This window comes from Drosophila obscura, unplaced genomic scaffold (assembly GCF_018151105.1).
Source record: "Drosophila obscura isolate BZ-5 IFL unplaced genomic scaffold, ASM1815110v1 contig_1, whole genome shotgun sequence".
NCBI classification, from domain to species: domain Eukaryota; kingdom Metazoa; phylum Arthropoda; class Insecta; order Diptera; family Drosophilidae; genus Drosophila; species Drosophila obscura.
In genome coordinates this window covers 922,419-936,747 of record NW_024542679.1, presented here as the reverse complement: position 1 = coordinate 936,747, position 14,329 = coordinate 922,419, and the positions used below count along the sequence as shown (strand labels likewise).

At 45.9% G+C, this 14,329-nt stretch overlaps 2 protein-coding genes across 2 annotated transcripts in view; one reads left to right on the top strand and one right to left on the bottom strand.

The window, feature by feature from the left end:
• LOC111072263 (mediator of RNA polymerase II transcription subunit 15) overlaps positions 1 to 14,329 on the top strand; it is a 56,689-nt gene that overhangs the window by 8,372 nt on the left and 33,988 nt on the right. Inside the window, exon 2 of the mRNA XM_022364002.2 lies at positions 8,957 to 9,068. Within this exon, the coding sequence (XP_022219694.2) occupies positions 9,050 to 9,068 (19 nt within the window). The 5' untranslated portion in view covers positions 8,957 to 9,049. The remainder of the gene's footprint in view (positions 1 to 8,956; positions 9,069 to 14,329) is intronic.
• Positions 124 to 1,910, bottom strand: LOC111072251. Its single transcript, XM_022363987.2, has 2 exons — positions 1,234 to 1,910; positions 124 to 1,179 (listed from the first exon to the last, which is right to left on the bottom strand). The coding sequence occupies exons 1-2, from the start codon at positions 1,688 to 1,690 to the stop codon at positions 146 to 148; spliced, it is 1,491 nt and encodes a 496-aa protein (XP_022219679.2). The 5' UTR covers positions 1,691 to 1,910; the 3' UTR covers positions 124 to 145.

The following is a 14,329-nucleotide window of genomic DNA, read 5'->3' as shown; positions in this document are numbered from 1 at the left end:
GCGCAGTTGGGAAAAGTCCCATAACGTTTGGCAACAACAAGGAGAGGCTGCAGAAGCTCGCTACGCTCGTCTTCCAATGGCAGAGAAAAATCCTCCAATAAAATGGGCCAACAGCTGTTCCCCGATGTACGTATGTTTTTATTATTTATCTGGGTAAGCTTTGTTTTGAAGTTTTGAGGACATCGCGACAGCAGCGAAAGCTGTGCCAGGCCCTGTTTTGTATGCACTTGAGGCTCTTCATGTAGGTGTCGGGCTGCTGCTGCAGGCGCTGCAGGAACAGCTTAAAGGTGCGGTAGCTGAGCTGTCGATAGTTCGGGCATTGGCTATCGTGGTGGTGGGGCACGTCCCCGCAGTAGACCCACGAGCGTTCGAGCTCCCCGATATTTGGCGTTTTGAATATAGTGGCGTACCGAGCCGACTCCATGCTGACGGAGATCGATAGAGCGTCCCTGATCTGCTCAAAGAGCCAGTCCTGGAAGTCTGGGGACTTGAAAACCTCAGCGAGCATCTGGTTCTCGCACTGAGTCTCGACAGTGCGCAGCAGCCAGGCCGGGAGAAGGCAGAAGTGCATGTTGGACATCAATTGGGAGACGTATTGCTGGCGCTCCTGCCACGCGTGCTCCAGCCAGAGGAGGCAGGCGAAGAAGACCTCCTCCTCGCCATTCACGCAGATCGTTTTCAAGCGCAGCAGGAAGACCAGCTGCTGGGCATCCAGCTCGAGGAACTCCCGCGAGGCAACCCATGGCAGGAAGCCCTTGCGGACACGGGACAGCATCATGATCATCATTTGCTCGCAGTGATGGGTGCGGGCCGACAGATAGGTGTCGATGGCATTCTGCTCCCAGACGCCGCCGACGGGGTTCCGACTGAACACGGCCCAGAACTGGTCGAGCAGCTCGTCGATGCCCAGGAACTTGGCTGCCTGGAAGAAGGGTATCAGCTGTCTGTTGATCCGAATGCCCTGCTCATTCCCGAGCATCCAGTCGTAGATTTTGCGCAGCAGGCACATGTCCACATTCTCCAAGGGAATCTGCAGGTCGCAGTCTCTGCAGTCACGAAAGTTCTTGGCGAAATGCGAGAACAGAAACCGATCGACGTGAAGCACCTCGGACTCGATCCGTATCTCCAGGTCATCGAACCAGTAATTGCAGATCGCCAACAGCATGACATCATGGGCAGCTGAAACGGATGGATTCGATTGATTCTGGACTCCCGCGCAAGTGGAAAACTCACCCAGCTGGCACTTAGCTTTCTTCATCTGGCTTTTGGCGCATGACATCGTTTGGAGCTGCCACACTACGTAACAGTTGCCAGTGGTATCCGATGGCTCTGCTGTTTCCGCGTATTTCTGTGTCTTCTCCCTTTTGGATCTATGGGAACGGGGTGGGACCCAGAGCTTGCTAGTCGGATGCAGTCTGTGCTGGCGCCCTGCATTGAAAATGCTGCAGAAACTTCGTTCTGATTCGCTTAGGGTTACTTCCGGCTCCATGTATATTGGGCCGAAGCCTTGCGAGCTTAGCTTTGATTGTAGCGACAGCGGCGTGGTCGGCTTGATGCCGCTTTCCTGGACCAAAGTCTTGATCTGGTTCTGGGGCACAGCACACCGCTCGATTTGCTCCGGCCAAAATCCAGGGGGCACCATTATCTTCGATTTCTGCTCCTGCGAGCTTGACTTTGACATGCCTTTCATTATGTTGGGGCTGTTTTCCGCCTGCCAGTAAATATATTTTATGCCAGAATTCGACTATGGATCTAGCTCTGGACTGAATTGAATCCCAGTGCTAACTGAGTTTTTTTTTTGCTTATTTGAAAAACAACTTTCCCACAATTAAATGTCGACTCAACGTGTGACAGATTTCTCTTTCAGTTTAGCTTGAAATATCTTGTGTTTTTATCGATATTTTATGCGTGTTTTTTTTTTTTGAACAATCTGCTTTCTTCCATTTTTTTTGGTTCCGGGTTGTCCGGACTTCAACTCGATTTTGGCGTCCAAGGTGCAGCACACTTTGCTCCTGTGCCTTCTGTGTGTCGTCACATCAACCAACGTTGACAACAATTTCGGGGCCACATAAATTATATTTAATTGAAATTCTTTCGTAAGCAAGCGAAAGGGAAGGAAAATTAGCGGCTGAAAGGCCCAAACAGACAGCGCACAACTTTCTTAAGCTCATAAATTGCTCGGGTGTCAGGGCATTTGCAGGAGGTGGTCTGGAAGGGGAGGCAAGGGTCGGCGGGTCAGGTCAGGCTCCAACGTTCGCGGACTTGTAAACGTCAACGATCGTCTAATGTTTCCATGCGTCATAAATTTCATTGAAAAGCGCTTCCGTTGCGCCATTTTCAGACGTTTTCCACCTGTCCTGTCCCGTCTCGTCCCGCCCTACTCAGCACTGCCCCCTGCCTCTGCCATGCTCTGGCTTCGTGACTGCCTTTGGCTTTGCCTTCTCTGGCGTGCACACATCCTTGTACTTTGTACTATAAAATGCATAAGGGAAATGAATTGCTTTACGAGCAACCGCAGTCCCAAACGACGCTTCGTCGAGAAAGAGCCGCCGTCTCCGTCTCCGTCTTAGGAATATGCCACTGTAAATCAACACCCAGGACACACATACAGATACTCGTGCACACGTACATAAATAGTTGCGGGCGTCCGGGTCCGGGCCTCGCATTCCGTAGGCGTTTATAAGCTGTCGAAAGTAGTTAAGCGTTTTTCATAATTTATTTATGGGCCGCCCCCGTGGAAAAGGGAATCGCATTTAAGCATGTTTCATATTAAGTGCGCACAGTTTATGGCTCAGTCGGCCATAAAGAGGGATTAGACTTGAAATGGTTGTACGAGTGGCACACACACACACACAAACTATGCAAATTGGGGCCGAGACCCATAAAGAGTTGCAGGTTGTCTCTCTGGGTGTGTGGGAAGAAGATTCTCAGATGAGACTTTGGTCTGAGTTTACCCCCCCCACACAATTAGAGCATTGCAGTTCACTCATTGGCAAACAGTTAGCCGAAATCCGAGATCCGCAATCCCCAATCCCCTATCCCCTATCCGTTATCCACAACTTTTGGCTACTAACACGATTATAACATTTGCTGCAAATAAAATTCCAGCAAAAACAAACTTCACCGAAACGGAAAACTTCAGCTGGGAAAACTACTTACGTATTGGTGGAAAACTTCCACCGCTAACCGACTGCCAATTGGAGTTGTTAATGAAATAATTTCTTACAAGTTGCCCACGAAAGTGAAACTCAGCGTTAAAGTTGTGCGGCTGCCAGGGTAGCCAGGGTTGCCAGGGTTGCCGGCCGATAATTTGGCATAGATTCGTACTCGAGTCGTGCTTGGACTCCGCCTAAAGAACAACTCGAGAGAGCCTTTTGGCCACATTTATTGTGTAAAATGTAGCCTAGCCCCCTAGCCCTGGTCGCCCGCACTTAAGTCCTTGGAGTCCTTTGTGCATTTGTGCTTCATTATGCGCAACTCGTTTTTGTTTGACTTGGCCAGAGACGGAGTATGCGGGGACAGGAGTGTGGTTCGGGCCAGAAAGTCTAAACAAATTTTCTTTTCTTGCCCTGCCCTGCCCTGCGCTGCCGACTGTCTCTGTCTGTCCATTCGCACTCATCAGCAGGGCAGGGACAGAGGCCCTCAAGTCTGCCGTTTCGTGCCATTGTGCGCTTTGTTTAATGTTATGTAAACTTTTGCTCTATGGCCGCCACTTCTTCCCTGGTGTTTCTATCTATTCAGCCATTCATTTCAGCTCTGACTGCTCGTTTTTTGTTGGCCGGGCTGGAGCCGGAGCAGGAGCAAAACCTTCGCTACATCACTCCAAAAACCACCTCCACTTAAAGGCTCTTAAAGTTGTCTGCAAATTGAGTCATTTGCCTGCACTTGTGGACCCCTGAAACCGAATGATGGGAGGGGGTTGGGGGGCCATCCTGTTGTCAGGCTTCAAGCCTCCGCGATTTCTGCCAAACTGACAAATTTTTCAGTCCGCTGATTCTGCCAGGCCAAATGATTGATGACTTTTCAATATGGCAACCGCATCAGCCACAAATGTAAATATTTCCCCCTTGGGGGATGGCCCCTTATCGTGTTCCGGGCCCTGGCACTGGCACTGGCATCAACTTGAGCACTCAATCGTGGATTACATGCGTTTTATTTATGATTTTCTTCGCTGGTATTACAGAATGTTTCCCTTTGGCTTATTTTTATTGTCATTTGCTGTTGGTTTTTGGATCGGGGAGAGAGAGTAAGAGAGAGAGAGAGACTCCCACTTTCCCCCTGTTTGGGGTGGGATTTCGGCTTCGATTTTTTTGCCGTTACTTTTTCCTACTCCTTCCGCCTGACGTATTTTTTTTTTGTTCCAACTTTCCGTTGGGGCAACTTTTCTATGCGCAACTTTTGCTGTTGCTGCCCCTGCTGCTGTTGCTGCTGCTGCCGAGTGGCAACATTTAATTGCTCAGAAAAATATTCTCCGAAAAAAAAAAAACGATGGATACGAAATACACAATAAAAATGTTGTCAATTGTTGTATTTTATGATGTTGCTTAAAAGTTCTGGCCAGAGAGTGACAGCGGGAGAGGGCTAGTGGGTGGTGGGGTAGTGGGGGTTGCTCGGACCCAACACTTGAACAATTTGTTGTATTTTCCATTTTGTTGTCAGCTGAAGTTTAGTTGAAAACTTTTTATACTTTTAACAGAGTGGGGATGCCGTGGTGGGTTGATAAATCTGTGATGAAGCAGAGGCATGCGGAGAGGGTTCTGATAAGATGAGATATACTTTGCATAAGCTGCTGAAAATTAAAGCATTCATTCGGAATGCAGGTCACTGCTGAATAACATGTGTGTGTGTTCTATGCTTTCTATACTTTCTTTTTGTGTTCATTTTTTCTACTGCCGAATGCAACACTGGCCAACGCCTCGATTAGGCAGTCAAAAAAAAATATATGTATACATTTTCAGGGGGAAAAAAACAGAGATAAATCTATTCATAAGTGCCTCGACAACAAGATACCCAGTAAACAGTAAAGTATATTACTACATGTGTTTTTTCGCATGTTCAAGGTAATTTGTTGTGAAGGGAAAGACAGGCTTGAATTCTTTTTCCACACTCTGCCTATAGGACTTACGGTTTTTGAGAAACAAAAATGCAGCATGCCCTCCAAGTACCGGGCATAATGAACATCAAATGAAATGAAATGCTTTGTGAAAAAAGAAATTACCATTTGACCGAATGCTCTCGCATGTGTGTCAGAAAATGTGCGCAAAAATGGCATGGAAAAACATCTTACGGCTGGCGGCCACATAAAAGCAGAGCGCCGCTTAAAGCGCATTAAAGCTCATTCCATTGCCATAGCCATTTCCATTTCTCTCCATTTTCCTAGAGAAAGCGCGGACGCCCGCTTTTTTAGATTCTCATTTTCGCGGCCGGCGATTGCTTCGCGGATTGCTGCTACTACTGATGTTTGTTGTTTGCTTGCTGCACTTAATGTAATTAATTTTAATTAAAATCCAACGGGAGCATGCAACAAAAAATTTGCCACAGTAATGAGCACAAAAGTCTCTCCTCTCTATGGGCGGCTGTCTGTCGAATGCTGAACTTGCCACTGCCACTCGCTTTGCCCCTGCATCTTGCTTTGCTTCCCTCTGCTTTGGTGGCATATCTCTTCGCGCCTGCAACAGAGTCGCGGCAAAGAAAAAAGTAGAATGCTTTTCAGCGTGTGCCTGCCAGTCGGTGGGTTTACGAGCGCAAATAGAAACAGACACAGATGGAGGCTGCTGTGTGTGTGTGTGTGGGGGTGTGGGGGGGTGAGTGTGGTCCTGCGTGTGTGTATGCGCTAGTGTGTGAGTGTGTTTGGTTAGCTGCTGGCCCGTAAACTCCCGTTACAACTACGATGAAGCGTTTGGCAAACATTTTAAAGTTGCCATTTAAATGATGTACGAGCACTTCGCTCTCGGATGGCGGAATGGCGGGCATCCGGTGCAGATTGAGAGCAGCAGCAGGCCAAACAAAGGCAAATGTATGCAAATAGTTGAGCAAATATGATTGCGGATTATGAAACACTGTAAATATGATCAATAATTGTGGAAAATAATATTCCAACAGGCAGCTATGTCAATGGAGTTCGAGTGAAATGATATGATATGACAAGAAGGAAAAAATAAATAAAATTTCATTAATTCAAAGTATAACAAGTCCTACATACATATATTCAAGAAATAGGTATTCCAAATTTTTGATCATTTATGATACCTTAAACGACGTTACATATTTTTAAAGTAATACAAAAAATTATACTTGGAGAAACTAATTTGTTTCGACTTTTCTGCGTTCTTAAAACTTTATTACAAAAAATATTACTACATAAACGGACTAATTTTTCCCAGAATTGAAATTATTTTTAAGCAAAAAAAAAATACTAGCTTCTCGATTAAATGAATTCACTCAATGATACACTCTAGATTTCAATAAGTACTATTCCACACCAAGTCCCCCTTTAGGATAAAAAAAAAAAACTCAATGGAATGGCAATACTTTTCCATTGCATTTTCCCCTCGGGGCAAAAGCGCAACAAATTCTTTTCACTTTTTACACAATTTACGGCAAGAAAAACTGTATACAAGGACCCCAAAGACACACACATGTGTGCGACACACACAGACATACAGACAGACAGAGCAAGACACACAATAGACATTTTTTCTACGCCCCATTTTCACAATGAGGCAGGTCCTAAAAATCCAGGCTCTTCCCTCGCTTCTTTTAGCCGGCAGCTGCGTTGCACTTTTGCACGGCGCTTTCTGTGCTATAAACAAATAAAATGCTGCTTCTTCTGTAGCCCCAACCTTACCATTTAAGTAAACGAGTATATAGTATACTCTGAACCTTTATTTTTCAGTGTGTTTGCCTAGACATTGCATTTTTACCTCCCATATACCGATTCACGCGCTGTTGCACAAAGCAAAGTCGGCGTTTCCTGCCTCAGAAGGAGCCAACCTTCTGTTGGGGGGCCTCAATTGCTGGGGATACGTTTCGCTGGCTTCTCGAGTTTTGCAGCATTTTGCCATGTGGGTAGAAGCGGCGCGTCAAATAAATAGAAAAATGTTGCACGTGGCTGGGAAAATTTAAATAAATCAGAGCCATGTGCAGACAAAGGCGGGGCACACAGCGGCAGAGCCCAGAAAAAGTATGGGAAAAAGAGATTCAAGTCCACATTTTGGTGCAGTTTTTAAAGCAGCGAACGGAGGCGACAGCTAAAGCGACTCCTCAAATCCTGTTAACGAGACAGCAACAGCACAAACACAAACACAGATACAGACAGACAGACAGACAGAAAGACACATACATACATGTATGTATATATATATATGCAGGGCAGAAGGAGCAAACGCACATCAAATCCGTCACAGGGCAGAGACAAACCCACCGCAGGCGTTAACTAGCGTGGACACAAACACGCAGCCAGAGTCGGGAACCGCTAGCTTCGGCCTTCGAATACACTGCAGAACGTCTCTCTATTTGCAGTTACAGGCAACAGGAATGGCTCCATTATACCCTGCTCTGCAGGGTACCATAACAACGGGAATAGTTTAAGCTGTAGCTGTTGCTGCAGCTGCAGCTGTGGCGAGAGACGATAGGTGGGGGAGGTCTAAAAACTGAAGAGTTTATAAAATTAACATCGTCATGACATTCAAGCAGACGTCGGCACCAGCACTGGCACCGGCACTGGCACCGCCACTGCACACGACGCCGCTCTTCCTCTCCCGTCTTTTTGCCAGGATTGCTGGCAAATCCTTTGAGCACGTTGTTGCTGTTGTTGCTGTTGTTGCTGCTGTTGTCGCTTTGCATTTGCATGGGAGTTGGTCTGATTTGTGTGTATGTCTCGTGTCGTGTTGGCATTTGTCGTTACAAACTTAATTAATGTTATGCCGAGCAGGAGCCAGCCCAGCTCCACCCTTCAGCTTCCACTTTGGCTGGGGAGCTCTTGACTTTTGTCAAGCCAGGCAAAAATGTGCAGCCACGATGAGGCCACTGCCAACTGCAGCTCTAAGGACACGCTGTCAGTTTCAGCTGACGTTTGCGGTGAGGGCTGGAGGAGAGTACGAGTATTATGAGCCAGAGAAGCGATTAATCGGTGGCACAACCACAATTGATGTATCATTTTACATCGTTTTGGATCATTATTTAGGGATTGCATTCAAAATCCATCGCCTGGCAACGCTATGGCAATCCTCTCTCCAGCTTATGACAACTTCACTTCCTACGCAAAGTTCACTCTCTCGAGATGGGAAGTGGTGCCTCTTTGGGCTGCAATTTCGTTAATGCTCAGGCTGCTTGCCCGATTTTCAGTTTACAGTTTACCGTTTACGGTTATTGTTGACAGGACTCTCAGGGAAGAGCCAGCCAGCCAGCCTGTCCTGATTGTTTACCCGTGCCGTTGCCGTTGCCGTTGCAGGTGCTCCGCTTCTATCTACTTGTTTGCTATTTGACTTAATTTAATGAAAATGTTGCATCCTGCAATTTACAAAACTAACGCCAACAAAACTTGAGATTGTTTACCCGGTGGATGGCTCGTTCTTTGCCTTCTGCCACTAGAACGTCTTCGGCTGTTTCTTGGACTGGGCTTCTGGGATGCGGGTTCTCAGTTCTAAGTACACATACCATCTAGAATGCTGCTGCTGCTGCTACTGCTGCTACTGCCATCTTTTTGCTGGCTGGATGAGGAGAAGTCAAACAAACGAATGCAAAAAGGTTTTTTAACTGCCTCAAGTAGTCGTCGAAAAATGTGCTAAAGTGGCAAAACACCAAGACGAAGGCGTATGACTCCGATGTGCCCTTAATTATGCTGATTGCATTGCAGGAATATATATATGTACTCGTATATCATCAACATATACATAACAACTCAATCGTCAAACGCCAATCCGATTGCTGATCATTCATTCCCTTCCTCTTTCAGGTCTCTCTGCTGGTGGTTGTTGCGCTGCTTCATTGAATCGCTGGGCTCTCATCCCGCCCCCCGCGTCCGACATATATGCGTCACTAATTTGCAATGATGAGTTATCAGAAGGGTAAGTTACCTGGTAGTTCTGGCCAGGACACATGCCAAATGGCTGGCTATTTGAAACCGGACCACTCGTGTGCAGAACAGAACCTTCGAGTCACCCACAAATGCAAAGCTTAGACCCGGCCTTCGGATCAATCAATTTATATACATGTCGGGCACATTTCTACACTCAATACTCGTAATCCGGTAATTCTTTATGGGATTGGCCGGGCCCCAAACCAAATCTCTGCCACACAATACAATTTACAGTAAATCAAGTAGAAGGCGAATTTACGCGGGTCATTCTCAAACAATTTGCCAGAGCTACCCGGACAACGGACAACAAAAGATAAAAGTGCGTTCAAGCATTAAAAAAATGAGCCGAGAACGAACGAAATACAGATACAGACAGACATCCAGACAGACGTCGGGAAAAGTTGCACTAACAAGCTGAGGAAACATTTAGAGGGTTCATGGAAAGAGGCGATAGAATCGAACAAAGGAAAATGCTGAATACTGTTTGGGAGGGGGGTCGGGTTGGCCAGTCTGCCGCCTAATGAGCTCCCATGAATCGGCATGAATTGGCAGCACCATTGAGCGAGCCTTCACTGTAGTATGGGGATGCGGGAGATGATGTCCTGCCAACTAGTTTCAAAATTAATTGCCACCAGTTTTTGTGTGTTGTGTTGGCCAGACTAAAAACGCCACTGGCCAGTGGCTTAGGCTAGGCGTGTTGACTGGCCCCAAAAATTTTGTTTTGCTGTTGTCCTCATTCGCATCCTCAACGATGCAGGCTGCTGCTTCTGCTGCTGCGCGGTTCAATTAACTTGTGCGACAATCCAATCAAAAGTGTATTAAAGGCCCGTTAACGGCCATTGCCGGATCCGAGATGCGGCCACGAGGCCATTTTCCAGAGCCCGTTGCTGTCGATAACAGCAATTACATAAATGTTTTTATGGCAATAGTCGGGTGGGGTGGTGGTGGTAGTAGGACTGGAGTGGACTGCACTGCCTACGGAGCCCACAATCGGCTAACCAAATGCGATTTAATGGGCCCCGTCGAAACAGCTGCAGTTCATTGTGGCGGGGCACAAGGCGTGGCGTGGGCGTAGTGGTATTTTTCCCATCGAAATATCCGCTGTAAAGGACTTTGCAATTAAGGCATAAATTCACATTATCACGCATACGACATGTCGCACAGAGCTCCGTGGAATAGAGGGGCAGTGGGATAGATGGGACAGAGAGCAGCCGATGAAAATTGTTGACAGCGTTTAAATTTCAGTAAATGTACCAAAAAGTGCAATGGCTGCTCATTCTTTATTATTCCTAAGTGGCACACAACAAGGGGGAAGGTGTGACCGATTTCTGTATGGAATGGCAGAAATACAACCGACAATAAATGCTGAATGTTCTCTTCCATCTTCCCAGCATTCCTCCTCCTTGGATCCCCCCTGCACTTGGGGCCCAATAAACATTTCCAGGCAACGCTGCCTAGTCCTAGTCTAATTTATTTATCTACTTGTAATATTTAATAAAAATGCCTCAATTGGTTCTGGAGACACAGACACACACACACACACACACACATTCGCATGCATGGAGCACAGGTCCTTCGCCTCGATTCGGGCAATCAGAATTTTTATTTACATGATTGTGCGATGTGTCTCCTCCCATTGAGGCCTAAGGCCACGCCTTGTCTCCGTCTGCGGGCGGGACACGTGCATCTGGTAGCCCCTCGACACGAACTACATAAATAAAGAAAACCCATCCCCATCCCCCAGTCTGAGACTGGTAAAACTTTTCCAATTTTCCCCTTTTTATCGTAAATTACGCACAATTCAATATTTGGCCTTTTTACTGGTGGCCCCCGGCCCCCGTTCCCCATTCCCCGTTTCTCGTATTTTGTCTCTGCCGTTGTCTGCCTTTTTTCTGCCTGACTGGCTCTACGGAAAAGTGGAATTACAGAGGGGGGTGGGTAAAGGCAGTTTCTTTTCTTTGTTTTTGCTATTTTGCTATTTTTTGTGTGTCTCTTTATCGTAAATAAGAAATCTCATACGTGCCTAGGCCTCGCAACTGAGTTGCGACCGAGGGGGGTTGCCTCCTGCCAGACACCGCGCCACTCATTTGCTTTATGAATGGAATAAAATTTAGTTTCACTTTTGTTGCCTTCCTAATCGAAATTGGTTTTTCTTTGGCTCACAAGTGTAATGATTGTTTTTCTATGCGTGTGGTAATTTATTTAGCATTATTTATACTCGCATTTAGAGTAAGGAATCGGATGGGATTAGATGCGATGCGATTCGATGACCAGGGGAAAGTTTTCCACAAAACTATTTTGCTCGTATTTATCATGGCTCAGCGAAAGTTGTGCATGAGTTCAGTGAGGTCGAAAGGTATTTAGTTTGGGGATTGCAAAATAGAAAATGGCACAAAGCAAATGTAGTCAAAGATGGGAAATTGATTTGAAAATGGATCTTCAATTGATCTAAACTGAAGGACTGGAAGATTGTCATGGCTGCTGCATACAAAATCAGTGCATGACAACGACCTCAACACGTCTCTGCCACACAAACAAATGCACAGACAACCCGAGAGTGAGGTCTGTGCAACGAACGGCCTTTGTGTCAAAATTTTTATGCCGTGCATGGCACGCAAACGTGTGCACAAAAAAAGAAGCAGAAGGAATCTGCACAGAAGAAGGAAAAGGGAGAGTCTAGAGTAGACCCGAAACAACACAGCAGGGAGAATGGAGAATGGGGTGAGGGTTTAGTAAATTGACAAGACACAGAGGCCATAGAGAGGCGGGCACAGTAGTACTACTCGTACTAGACGGACCAAACTGATTCAATTAAATCAGTCCAATTGAAGCAACTGACGAAATGTGTGCAGAGAAACGAACGATGTGCGTGTGTGTGTGTGTGCATGGAATACTTAAGCTGCAGACAGACAGGTCGCAGGACCACATTTACTGCAGTCTGCTGTCCCCCCAGTGTCTTGTTTAAATTTCAGCTTAAAGAGCAGACTGCTGTGGGGGCCAAACTTCATCATTAATGGGGGGAGCTGGGCCCAACTCTTTACGGCCAAATGTTGCCCCTGCTTGCGCGCAAAAAGTTGTCGCAACGCATTTTATACAAATAACTGAACATTTTGTTTGTGCCACACTTGCGCGCACACAATTTTTTAATGTCTCGACGATTTTTGCCACATGTTCGCATCGAATCGGAGTGGAATCAGCGAACCGACCAACAACACCAGCAGCGGCATCAGCAGCAGCAGCAATTGGAGCTGTGCCCTGCCCGGATCCTGTGAGTTTTGTCGCGTATCGTATTAATATCTCAATTTATAGCAATTTATAAAAATATGAAAAACGTTCAAGCGGGTGGAAAAATCTGTATGCGATTGTGGGCCGTCCGGAAATAAAAATTTAAATGTGCCGTTTTTACTTTTTCTTTTTGTTGTTGTTGTTGTTGTTGTAGTCGCTAACGAAACCAATGGTCGAAGCCACGGTTGCACCCGGGGCAATGCAGCGGTTTTCTACCAATTTAAATGGGGATTCAACTTTAATATAGAAATTCCCATACCCATTCCCATTACGTTAGATATTCACATTTTTGAAAATTATTCAGTCCTGTGCGGCCCACTGTGCCGCCCGCCGAACGCCGCCTGCAGTTAGAGGGAAAACTTTTTGGCACCCAAGCATTTTGCTCTGTGTGAAAATCACTCAAAATTGTGTTTAACTAAGCGTAAAAATTATAAGCAAATTAATTTGCACAAATCACAGCAACAACAGGAACAACAACAACAATAGTTGCCTGCCTTGCTGCAGAAAAGTTTCATGAAACAATCAGGCAAAGGCAGCTCTCTCCGACACTCTGGTTAGGTCTGGCTTCGGATCCGGTCCGGCTCCATCTCCATCTCTGCTGTTCCTCCTCCTAAGCCCTTGGCCTGGCCCAAAACAACTGACGCGGCAGCAAAGGCAACCAAACGAAACGTTCAGGAGGTTTCAGGGGGAGGGAACGGTTCTGGTTCCTGGCTCTGGGTCTGGGTATCTGGTTCTGGTTCGGGGGCGAGAATATAACCGACAATTTATCTGCATAAAAGCGCAGTGTGCAACTTTGACGTGGATGTCTGTCCTGATGGGGATTGATGGGTGTGGGCTCGGAAAAACTTTGCTGCCTCTCTCGCTCTCTCTCTCTCTCTCTCTGGTGGGAAATTTAATGCCTGTCGAGATAAAGATTCAAATTAAAGACTCAACGATCAGCAGTGACGGGGTGGCACTTATAGGAAATAAATATTTCAATCAATTTCTTTCACTCAATTATTTTATTAAGTTACGCAAATCCCCCAGTAAGTGCCCAACAAGCCCAATATTTCAACCTCTTGGACAGGCACAATTAAAACTTAGAAACAACACCCTCCGCAGTGCACGAAACAGAAGTATTGATGCTCAAGTGAAGATGTCGACTGAAAGATACCCCTCCCTTGGATTTATTTGTTGTGAAATCTAGTTTGTCTCCCTTCTAGCTGTAATGCAATGCATAAGCTTTGCCCAGGGTTGCAGGGCTAACAAATAAAAAAAAATAGAAAACGAGTAGGTAGGCTATTAATGCCTTACTCTTCCTCTGTCTTGTTGGTATAACTGTATGCAAAAGTCACGACAAATGGGAAAATTGGGAATGTACGAGATAAAAACTATTAATAAGTCTTATTTATTAATAAATATTAATTATCTATTAATAAACATTAATTATTAATAATTATTGCATTTCGTTTATGCTCTTTTCATCAAATGTATTAAGGCATAATAATATTTTATCTGTTTCCATACCGCTCATTCCGCTAAATCTGCCTCTGCCTCTCTCTATTCACACCAGCCGTTTGTGTAAAAACACAAATACAAAACGTTGCTAAAGTAACATATACCCCTGTATTCTACGTTCACTGGGTATAATCATTGCCGTCATTAATTTGCATACAACAATAGGCGCTGACTGCGAGAGATGTCGTCTTGAAAAGGGTCTCTCTCTCTCTCCATCTCTTTCTCGGTCAGCCCATGGGGGTGGTGCAGAAGCTGCGGCCAGACTGAGTAGAGGTAGAGAATCTTTTAGCAATTTTTAATTGCCATCAAACGGGCAACATTCGAATGAAAACTTCCAGGATTTTCCAAGTCAATTGTTGGTTTTCCATTTAGAAAAATCAACAATGAGGCGCTGAAGGAAGTCACATGTGGCAGGCATTTCTGACGGATGGACAGACAAACGCCCCAGGCTAAGGCTGAGAAGCACCC